At 45.5% G+C, this 12,039-nt stretch overlaps 1 protein-coding gene across 4 annotated transcripts in view; it reads right to left on the reverse strand.

The window, feature by feature from the left end:
• The window catches only part of LOC133754136 (ankyrin repeat domain-containing protein 26-like), an 80,078-nt gene extending 74,816 nt beyond the window's left edge, over positions 1 to 5,262 (reverse strand). For all 4 annotated transcript variants that reach the window (XM_062184696.1, XM_062184704.1, XM_062184703.1 and 1 more), the window contains exon 1: positions 4,969 to 5,262. In XM_062184696.1, the coding sequence (XP_062040680.1) occupies positions 4,969 to 5,120 (152 nt within the window). In that variant the 5' untranslated portion in view covers positions 5,121 to 5,262. The remainder of the gene's footprint in view (positions 1 to 4,968) is intronic.
• Positions 5,263 to 12,039: the final 6,777 nt, after the last annotated feature.

A 12,039-nucleotide genomic window follows, 5' to 3' on the forward strand; every position in this document is an offset into this window, starting at 1 on the left:
CTGTATGCACCCTGTGGCAAAGGGATAAAGTCCCCTTAACATCTCCCAGGGCTGGGAATTGAGCTGTTGGTGTTAAAACCCCCAGATTAACTCCCCACACAGCCAAAACTGGGGGAGGTGCCATTCACATCATACAGTAAAAAGGCTACAACTATTGGTCCCTAGCATCACTCTTGCTTGTCTGTCAGATCAAGAGAATAGGTCCACTGTATTCTCCAACATCAGAAACAAGGCTTAAAAAACCCTCTAATGTAATTGACACCCAACACTCCGGGGACTAAGGAAACACCCTTGGACGCTCATGCCCACTTCAGTTATATGACTACCTCAAACTGCTGCATCCTAGACAAGTATGGCTCCTGCAGACACTGATTAGCAGTGAAGAAATCATTCAGAAGTGACATTGCTAGACTCAACTATAACCAAAGCCAAATCAACCCAAGTCAAAACCCCATTCAAAAAAACTCTTTTCCGGTGAACTTTATTCCATAAAAAAAGAACTATTATGCCATATGTTCACATGTCAGAGTAAGGACACAGGAAATATGAAAAAAAAAGTATAACATCTCTAAGAGAACACAGTAGTTCTCCAGAAACAGATTTGATTTGTAGGAAATCTATGAAAATCCTGCAAAAGAATTCAAAATAATGATCCTAAGGAAAATGAGATGCAACCAAGTACAGATAGACAGTTAAAAGAAGTGAGGAAAACAATTGATGACATGAATGAGAAATACTGTAAAGAGATAAAAATCATTAAAAAGAAGTAAATTTTGGAGATGAGAACTTCAATCAATGAAATGAAAAATTCATCTGGGAGCTTCAAAATCAGAAAAGCCCAAGCAGAGAAAAGAATTCTTACCTGGAGGAAAACACTTTTGAAATAATCCAGTCAAAGAAATAATAAAGGAAGAAATAAGAAATAATGAAGGAAGAGTACATGTACTAGAACATTAAACAAATAACCATATTATAAGGACACCTAAAGGTGAAGAGAAGGAAAAAACACTGAGAATATACTGATTGAAGTAATCATTGAAAATTTCTCAAGTTTGAAACATACAAGGACATACACATACAGGAAGTTCAAAGGACTCCAATCCTATTTTAAAAAAGAAAGAAAGAAAGAAAATCTTCTCCAAAGCAAATTATAGTCAAATTTTAAGAAGTTAAGAATAGGCCAGCATTGTGGTATAGCAGCAGGTACTACCAGAGACATTGTCATCCTTTCTGGGTGCCAGTTCAAGTCCTGGCTGTTCCACTTCCAATCCACTTCCCTGTAAACGTCCTTGGGAAAGTAGTGGAAGATGGTCCAAGTGCTTGGGCCCTGCACCCATGTAGGAGATCCAGAAGAAGCTCCTGGCTTCACCCTGGCCCAGCCCTGGCCATTGCAGCCATTTGGGGAGTGAACCAGCAGATGGAAGACAATCTCTCTTCCCCCCTGCCCCCATTTCTCTTTCTCTCTGTCTTTCCTTCTCTCTCTGTAACTCTTTCAAATAAATAAGTCATTTTAAATAAAAAAAGTGAAGAAGAAATAAAGTATTTCCTAGACAAGTAAAAAGAGAATTCAGGGCCAGCATTGCGGCGTAGCAGGTAAAGCCGCTGCCTGCAATGCCAGCATCCCATATGGGCACCAGTTCATGTTCTGGCTATTCTACTTTCCATCCAGCTCCTTGCTAATGCTCCTAGAAAAGCAGCTGAGGATGGCCCAAGTCCTTGGGCCCCTGCACCCATGTGGGAGACCCAGATGAGGCTACCATTCTTGGCTTCGGCCTGGCCCAGCTCTGGCCATTGTAGCTATTTTGAGAGTGAACTGGTGGATGGAAGATCTCTCTCTCTCTCCCTGTCTCCCCCTCTTTGTAACTCTGCCTTTCAAAAGATAGATTAATCTTTTTTTAAAAATGAGAATTCACTGCCAGACTAGCTTTACAAGAAATCTTGAAGGAAGTCCTACATTAGAAGTAGACATCAGGGCCAGCACTGTGGCTTGACAGGTAAGGCAGCCACCTACAGTGCTGGCATCCCATATGAGTGCCAGTTCGAGTCCCAGCTGCTCCACTTCCCATCCAGCTCTCTGCTGTGGCCTAGAAAAGCAGTGGAAGATGGCCCAAGTCCTTGGGCCCCTGAACCCACATGGGAGACCTGGAATAGGCTCTTGGCTCCTGGATTCGGATCACCACAGCTTCGGCCATTGCGGCCATTTGGGGAGTGAACCAACAGATAGAAAACCTCTCTTTATCTCTCTCTCTCTATTTCTTTCTCTCTCCCCCTCTGCCTCTCTGTAGCTTTGCTCTTAAAATAAATAAACAAAATCTTAAAAAAGAAAAAAGAAGTAAACATCATGAAAACACCTGACAGTACCAAATGCACTAACAGAACATAAACAATTGGTAACATATCAACACAATGTCAGGAGTTCATTTTTACCTATCAATATTAACCTTGAATGTAAGTGGATTAAATTCCTCAGTCAAAACTTGTATGCTGACTGAATGGATAAAAAAGCAGGATCCAACTATAGTCTCCCTATAAGAAATTTACTTCAAAGATAAAGATATACATAGACTGAAAGTGAAGAGCTGGAAAAAGATATATCAGGCAAATGGAAACCACAAATGAGACCGAGTAGCTATACACATATCAGATGAAACAGAACTTAAATCCAAAACTATAAAGAGATAAATGATATTACATATCAATAAAATGATCAATTCAGCTAAAGTATATAACAATCAGAAGTATATATGCACTTGACACAAGACCACCCACACATATAGAACAAATATTAGTAGCCATAAAGGGAGAGATTGACTCCAATATGATAATGGTATAGGAATTCAACATCCCACTGTCATCAATGGATAAATCCAGACAGAAAATCAACAAAGATCCATCAGAGTTGAACCATACTATTAAGTGAAAGTATCTAACAGACATTTACAGACCATTTCACCAAAGAGCTACAAAACATATATTCTTCTCATCAATACATGTACGTTGCCTAAAATAGACCATATATTAGGCCAGAAATTAAGCATCTGTAAATTTAAAAGGATTGAAATCAAAATATATATCTTCTTAGACCAAAAGTCATAAAACTAAAAATCAACAAGAAAAATAGAAAAGAAAAAGAGGGGCCGGTGCAGTGGTATAGCAGGTAAAGCTACCATTTGCAGTGCCAGCACCCCATAAGGCCACCAGTTCGAGTCTCAGCTGCTCCACTTCTCATCCAGCTCCCTGCTAATGTGCCTGGGAAAGCAGCAGAAAATGGTCGAAGTCCTTGGGCCCCTGTACCCATGTGGGAAACCAAGAAGAAGCTCCTGGCTCCTGGCTTTGGATCAGCCCAGCTCTGGCCATTGTGGCCATTTGGGGAGTGAACCAGCAGATGGAAGATCTCTCTCTGTAACTTTGCCTTGCAAATACCTAAATAAATCTTTTAAAAAGGAAGGAAGGGGGCTAGTACTAACAGAAAAAGACAAAGAAGAGCCTCGAATGATATCTCACTATGTAGATCCAGGCCAAGATGTGGGGTCCACATAAGATTTTATTTATTTTCCTTTTATTGAAAGAGGAGGAGAGAGAGATAGAAAGATCTTCCACCCACTGTTTCACTCCTCAAGTGTCTGCATCAGCTGTGCTGGCCCAGGCCAATGTCAGGAACATAGAACTCAGTATGGATCTCTGACATGGGTGGCAAAGATATTGTACTTGAATCATCACTGGTGTGTCCCTAGCTGCTCGTTAGCATTAAGGCAGAAGAAGAGGTGGCACCAAAATCAGACTCAGCACTCCTAGGATGTGGCCATTCCAAGAAGCATTTTGGCTGCTAAACTTAACACCCAGTCCAGGAGGTTTTGATTGTTATTTTGATAAGTCAACCTTCAGAATATTTTTGAGTTCATTCTTAGTAACTTCTTTTTCAACATAAAATTATTGATAAGAATTTGTATTTTCTCCTGGTACTTTTCCCATGTTGCATATTTAAAATTTTTATTACAACAGCAACTTGGGTTTATGACATAAAAACCTAGCTAGTTTTCCCTAGTCAACATACATTTCAGTTATAAATAATTCATCTTTTCTTGTTTTTTAAAAAGATTTATTTATTTATTTGAAAGGCAGAATTAGAGAGAAAAGGAGAGACAGAGAGAGAGAGCCTCCATCCACTGGTTCATGCTCCCAAATCACCACAACAGCTGGAGCTGATCTGAAGCCAGGAGCCAGGAGCTTTTTCTTGGTCTCCCACACAGGTGCAGAGGCCCAAGGACTTGGGCTATCTTTCGCTGCTTTCCCAGGCCATAGCAGAGAACTGGATGGGAAGTGGAGCAGCCAGGACTGGAACCAGTGCGCCCATATGTGATGCCGGCACTGCAGAAGGTGGGTATGCCACAGCGCCAGCCCCCATCTTTTCCTAATAATATGAAATATAACCAGTATCAAGTTCTAAATTCTTACATATACTTTGGAGTTTCTGGATTTAAGTTCCATTCATTTGTCTTTTCAACCGGTAGTAAATGATTACCTTATGAAAACTGGTAGCACAATTTTTAAGGCACTTTGTTTTTAAGGCACTGCGAACTAATATCACAAGAGTAAATGAAAGGCGGCATGGGTAACAAACTTAAAACCCCGCTATATCTATTTTGTTTATGTAAAACAGATAAACATATAAAGAGCTCACATTGTGAAAAAAGCAGATCTCAGTACAATACAGCCATCGTCCCTCTCCACATTCCCATTTAAGTTCCCTCATTAAAGAATGTGTATACATAAATGTGCACTAATATGAAACGGATATTGGATTTTGCTAAAAGAATTACTGGCTCGGGAGTTGACATATAAGGGAAACTTATTTCTCTCAGGAGACATTTTCCATAATATATATACAGTATATACAATAAAATGCGTATATTAAAAGTAAACCACGGCAGGGAGCGACCCGGGAGAGAGAAACCGCCTTCCCTGTACCTGTCCTGCTCCCCACAGTTCCCGCCACTTTTCCTGAGTGGCACGAGCTGCTGCCCTCCGGCTCCCTCACCCTCACGGGCAGCTTCGCGCGGCTTCCCGCGACCCTTGTGAGGGAAGCGGTTCCCGGGCAGGGCTTGGGTCCCGTCTGCCATTCTCACGCCGGAGGGGACAGATCAGGAGACACTCGCGCTTCTTGAATGGGAAGGTAAAACCTTCATGGCCGAGCCCTCCGTTTCGCCTCAACGTTCCCCGCAGAAAAATCCAAGGATTCCTCAGTCTCAGCTCACGACTGTCGCCAAGCAACGCCGGTAAACGCATGCGCGCTCCTGCGTGTCTAGCGGACGAGTTGGCGCGCATGCGCACGGAAGTCCGTGGCCAGAAGACATGCGCGCGTTATTTGCAGGACCCTTTTGAGGGATTGCTTTACTTTCGAATGCGGCTGACTGTAGGGCACATTTTTTTTTTTTTTTTAAAGAGATTCCTATCTGGGACTTCAGTAAACTCCCCTAATTCCCTGTAAATCGCCTTATCCTTCGGTTCCACATTCCTCTGGGTCCTAGCCGGTTTCCATGGGAATTTAACGGCTATAATAAAATTGCTTTTTCTCGACTTTAGAAACTGGCCGTATCAGTTGCAAACTTAGGAGGAGAGATCAGTGCGCATTTTCCAGGAGACATGAAAATGCATTTCTGTAGGCCCAGCTGGTCTTCAAGTTTTCTTTCTTTTTCGCTGTAACTTCCTCTAAATGAATCTTTATTTTTTTAAAACTTTTATTTAGTAGATATAAATTTCCAAAGTACAGTTTATGGATTACAATGGCTTTTTCTCCCCCATAACTTCCCTCCCACCCGCAACCCTCCCATCTCCTGCTCCTTCTCCCATTCCATTCACATCAAGATAAATGAATATTACCCATGCTTTATTTTGGAGGGATGCAGGCAGCTCTTAACATACTCTACTTCCCTGCAGTAAGGCGCACTGCTGACAGGATCTGCTCCTGCAAACTGCCCCCTTCTACACTGAGCCAAAGTGTGCTGGCTCCGAGCTGACCTGGGCCCTTGGCAGTGCCGGCTTCCTAGACAGTGAGGTGCTTACAGCTTACAAATGAGGTGCCGCGTTCTTAGCAAGGTCTGTGTTGTTAAGTGCCCCTCACTGTCCTTTATACGCTCCAGATATTCCTCCTAAAGGGATCACAGGTCCTGAGTCCAGCATGGCCACTGCCTAGTTGTGGGATATCCAGCAGCCAGGAGCTCCCTCAGCCTCAGTTGGCCCAGTTCAAAGGGCTCAAGGAGGCACCGTAGCCTAGAAGTAGGGCTAACAGGCTGACTGTCCAGCAACACAGTACTGGTTACCTGAAATCCTTGGGCAAGTTACTTGGTCCCTGTCTAAATTTCCCCATCTGCAAAATGGACATAATAACAGCACCTGCTTAGTAGGATTGTTGTGGGATTTACTACAACAGTCATGGCAATCAGGCTGGTGGGGAGCTCCCCTTGGGGAGTCACTGCTTCCCCAGGAGAGGAGAGGAGAGAACTGAGCCTTGTTCTGGCTCCCAGAGCTGGGCACAGAGCTCTGAATGTTGCCCCAGCACCCCGGGAGCTCACAGGGTGGTGCAGTGAGTGCAGTCTGTTAGGCACTCACAGTTTTTCAGGTGAGGTTCACATTGATTTGGCTGCTCTGGCCAAGTCCTCAGAGATTCAGCATTATTACAACTGGAACCCACATTCTTCTAAAAATGGACTTGACATTGACTTTCAGAACCTCAAGTGAGAGGATCCAGGGTCATGGGGGAATAGCCACCTGGGTGCATGTGGAAGCACTGGAGGTTATGGGGCTGGGTTACTGAGGTGTTGCTGCCAAGGCTGGGCCTGCAGGGGAGCAGGACAGCCTCTCTGAACCAGGAAAATCCTGTAATGCTCCTTGCCTCATAAGCTTTTTAATCCTTGGCTGGGGATGGCGCTATGGCATTGTAGCTAAGCTTCTGCCAGCTGCATCAGCATCCCATATGGGTTCTGGTTCAAGTCCAGGCTGCTCCTCTTCTGATCCAGCCCTCTGCTATGTCCTGGAAAAGCAATGGAAGATGGCCCAAGTCCTTGCGTCCCTGCACCCATGTGGGAGACCTAGAAGAAGCTCCTGGTTCCTGGCTTTGGATTGGCGCAGTTCTGGCCATTGCGGCCAATTGGGGAGTGAACCAGCAGATGGAAGACCTCTCTTTCTATCTCTGTAATTCTGTATTTGAAATAAATGAAAAATAAAACTGAAAAAATGTATATTTCAATGTAAGAAGAGAGCGAGGGAGAGAAAGAAGGAACCTCTTATCTGCTGGTTTACTCTCCAAATGTCCACAACAACCAGGGCTGTGCCAGGCCAAAGCCAGGAGCCTGGAACTCCATCCAAGTCTCCTATGTGGGTAGCAGGAGCCCAAGTGCTCAGGCCATCTTCTGCTGCCTTCCCAGGCACATTAGCAGGAAGCTGGACTGGTAGTGGAGCAGCTGGAACTTGAACTGGTGCTCATATGGGATATTGGTGTCACAGACAGTGGCTTAACCTGTTGTGCTACAATGTTGGCTCCAGACCCCTCCTTTTGGAGTGGAGCCATGGAACAGTGAGAAATGGGAGTCCCACCACCACCTGTATTTAAATGTAGTTCTCTCTGGCCATCTGCCCTCTAGCAAGGGTCCTCCCAGCTGAGGGCAATAACCTCTTCTGGAAAATGGGGCTGTGTTAATGCTTTCTCACCAGGGTGGTGGGAAGATGAATGGGATAAAGTAAACACCTGCTCCCTCCTCCTGCCCTACCCCTTTCCTTTACTGTCTCTTGATAGATCTAGGCTGCCCTGTTGGTGGCAGATTCTCACCCAGTGCGTGCAGGACAGCCAGCAGTGCTGGGAGAGAATCCAAGGGCCATCATGAAGCTGTACCTGGCCCTCCTCTTGCCTTGCTGGATTGGCAGGCATTGTTTACTGTCCCCAGCAGGGACCCCTCCCTCTCTGAGCCTTGCCTGCTGGGACAACTGCAGTGTCTGGATTCAACCAGGTCTTGGGTACCTCAGTGGCCCATGTCTGCATGGCAGGAGGTGGGGGAGCTCTTCCTGCATATAGGGCAAGGCTGCTGTGTGGCCCAGGAGTCACTCCTCTGCTGAGATGCAGTGCATGCCCATCTATCTCCCTCACCTGAGAACCCAGGCCTGGAGTAACAGAGGGATCCCTGCTTGCAGGAACACACAGCCAGCTGGATTTCTCTTCCTAGGCTTGCTCTTGAATTATCACACATGACTCACAAATAAAATATACCGTGTGGTTTCCTAACCCAGTGTTGTGTCTACGTTTTTTCTTCACCCTGTGAAACCGACATGAAGGGGCATGAAGGGCTCACCTGATGAGATTTGAGTCCCAACCCTGATGCTTCCATCCTGTCTGTGTGATCTTGGGAACCTCATTGCTTTTCCTGAGTCTCAGGTTTCTCACTGGCAAATTAGGACCAACGGTGCCTGCTGAGGATGAGCCTAGGGACACAAATGCGAGAGGCACATGATGCACCATGCACAGAGTAAATCCTCAAGAAACGAGAGTCACCCTCTGCCCGGTGACCAGCCTGCCCATTGATTACTTGTCCCCTGGATGGAGGCAGCAAGAAGCCAAGGGGGCACTGCAGGCAGACACAGTCAGGGTGCCCTGTAGATACAGGCACAGGCACGCACACGAGGCCTGAGTTGGCATTTGGCAATGTTGGGGAGGATGTGAGGGACCAGGATGGCCCTCGGGGCCAGGCTTGGGCCCAGAGGTTGAAAACCCAGGAGCAGCAATCAGAAGGCTCCTCCCAAGCCCTTGCTCTACTCCTCCCTGGCCCTTTGGTTTGGGGTCAGTCACATAACAGTGTGTCCCATTATATGACACAGTGATATTTCTTATCTCTGCCTTGGACCAGATGTGGAGAACACTGGGTTACAGGGGGTGCTTGTGAGCTCACAGCTCCAAGAAGCTCAAACTTTGCTTGTTTGCCTTTTACACTCAGGTAGAGAGGCCTGCCTTGTGGTGGTGGGGCAGTTCTCTGAGGTGGATAAAGACATGGCCAGAGTAGGACTCCTGGCTGAGGATTTAAACAGGGCTGAAAGCCAGTCCATGTGCAGCTGCCAATCTGTGCATCATGGAGCGGGTCATGACCCTTCAGGGAGAGGGGCATCTTTTCTCTAATTTGCCCCCAGAATGTCTTTGTGACAACCTCTGTGCTTGCAGGGCAGTGCTGTCCCTGAACAGGGGCACAGTAGGGATGGTCAGTGGCCCAAGGTCTGATTCTCCTCCCTGTCTTGGGCACTGTTGATTAGCTGTTGAGTTCCCACAGGAGTACTGGGTTACGGCTATGTCTTTTATATTTTTCTGCCATTTAACTGTGCAGAGAAGAACTCAACACAGCTGCCATTCTGGAAACAAAAATTCTTTAAAAATCCTCTGATCTGGTTATAAAAGTAATACACATTTATTGTAGAAAATTATAAAGACACAGGAAGTATAAAGGAGGAAATGAAAATCACACATAATCCTATCACAGGAATGAATGAAAATGTTAAAAAGTAGATGTTTTGGGCCGGCGCTGTGGCTCAATAGGCTAATCCTCCACCTTGCGGTGCCGGCACACCAGGTTCTAGTCCCGGTCGGGATGCCGGATTCTGTCCCGGTTGCCCCTCTTCCAGGCCAGCTCTCTGCTGTGGCCAGGGAGTGCAGTGGAGGATGGCCCAAGTGCTTGGGCCCTGCACCCCATGAGAGACCAGGAGAAGCATCTGGCTCCTGCCTTCAGATCAGTGCAGTGCGCTGGCCGCAGCACGCCGGCCGCGGCAGCCATTGGAGGGTGAACCAATGGCAAAGGAAGACCTTTCTCTCTGTCTCTCTCTCTCACTGTCCACTCTGCCTGTCAAAAAAAAAGTAGATGTTTTGAAGATTCTAAGAAGGAAGAATAGGAAACGGCATATTGCACTTTACCAGGGATGTATCATCACCATCATCATTATAATATTAATAAAGTTTAGGAAGTACATTCTCAGGGGAGAGTTAGAGAGAAAACCACAGTGGAAATTCCACAGAAAGAAGAGGAACACTGTGGATCTATGTGCAAGGTGCAGATGTGTAGCACAAACATGGACACAACACATGACTCCAGCAGCCCAGAACCAGAGAAAGCACCAGCTCTGGAGACTGAGGTGAGCTCAGACGGCAGCAACCCGAGCCACTGGTGATACAGCCAGAGGGAGAGTGTGGTATGAGCACAGCCTGGAGGCCTAGGAGGGAGAGGGAGCCTACTGACCCAGTAAAAAAGCAGGGCACGTTTACCTCACCCCATCCCCCAACAATGGTGCCTGGCAACTGGTTGAGGGTGGATGCCATTTTGGGCAGAAGTGGCAGCAGCAGAAGCCCTTGCACACATGCACACCAACTGGTTGAGACAAAATGCCATCTTCTCAGCAGTACTGTTGGCAGTAGCCCTGGTGCAACTGGCTTGTGTAAGCAAGTGACCCAGAAATTCTAGCAGAAGGAAAAATCCATGTACCCTACTGACTTTGAGTCTGGCTGGGTGGATTGACGAGGACTGGGAACTCACGTAGAACTGTGAGACAACCCCAGCCTCCAAACATACCACAGTTAACAGTGGGGCTCAAACCACCTAGGTGGAGCACCCACAGGCAGTCGGCTCTGGGAACATCTGCCTCTCTGTGGATTGGACAGAGTAGCAAGGCAGAGCAGATCCTCTGCACCCCATGACTGTGGGAGCCTTGTGTGCTGAAATTGTGGGGATTCTGTGATTGCACAAGAGGATGCAGGGTGTAGCTGGGTCTCTGGGCAATCACTGTGTGCAGCTCCACGAGTGCAGAGCTCCCTGATTGCCTGGGGGTGGGTCATTACAGCGGGATCCAGGCTTGCAGTGAAGACTGCACAGATCCTTTGTGCAGTCCATACAGTAGCACTGATGAGTACTGCAGACACAGAGGGCTAACACCTGTACTTCAATCACCTTGGAAGAGGTGAGGGTGTAAAGACAAACAGAGGTGACCATCCCCCCCTTCTGTTAACTAGAGGACATCTACTATGCCTAACTTGGGTGTCACCCTGGATACTTGCTCCATTCTGGAGCACTGCTCAGAGATCCCTGGCCATACCCAGCACACACCTCTGGGTATTTAGTGAAAGAGCAGACATTCCACTAAGTGACAGAGGCATAGTTCAAAGATAAAATCAATCAGAGGAAAAAAAACCCACATGTAGCTCTTCAAATGCCAAAAAAAGAAACACAGAAAAGCAAGAAACAAGAAAAAAGAAGAAAACATGACCATGCCCCAAAGGAATACACACTTCAATATTAGAACATGAAGATGAAGGAAATGCCTGAGATGGAATTCAAATGATTAATCATAGGATTACTCAGAAGCAATGAGAAGCAAATTCACTAAAGAAATCCATACATGACATGAATGAAAATTTTTACCATGAAATCGAGATTTTTAAAGATAAATTAAAAAGAAATATATAAGAAATGAAGAATTCAATAGAGCAAATAAAAATGTGGTACAAAGTCTTATAACAGATTCAGTGAGGCAGAAGAAAGAACAATCAAGTTATAAGACAAATCTCTGGAAATTTTACAGTCAGATTAAAAAAAAAAGAAGAAATTAGAAAACTTAAAAACAGTGTTGGAGATTTATAGAATACTATCAAATGTCCCAACATATTGGTATTAGGAGTTCCTGAAGGTGTGGAAAGAGAGAATGGATTAGAAGGCCTGTTAGTGAAATAATTACAGAAAACTTCCCCAATTTGGATAAAGAAAGGGACGTATAAGAACAGGAAGCACATAGAACGCCTAACAGACTTGGCCAGGAAAGAGCTTCACCACGGAACTTTGTAGTCAAACTTCCCCTAGTAAAATATAAAGAAAAGATTCTAAAATGTACATGAGGAAAATGCCAGATTACTTTCAGAGGACCTCTAATTAGGCTCACAGCTGATTTCTCATCAGAAACCCTACCCTACAAAACTCATTTATGAATGAAGTTGAAAGAAAGACCTCTAACAAACATATGGAA

Source organism: Lepus europaeus, chromosome 3 (assembly GCF_033115175.1).
Source record: "Lepus europaeus isolate LE1 chromosome 3, mLepTim1.pri, whole genome shotgun sequence".
In the NCBI taxonomy this organism is placed as follows: domain Eukaryota; kingdom Metazoa; phylum Chordata; class Mammalia; order Lagomorpha; family Leporidae; genus Lepus; species Lepus europaeus.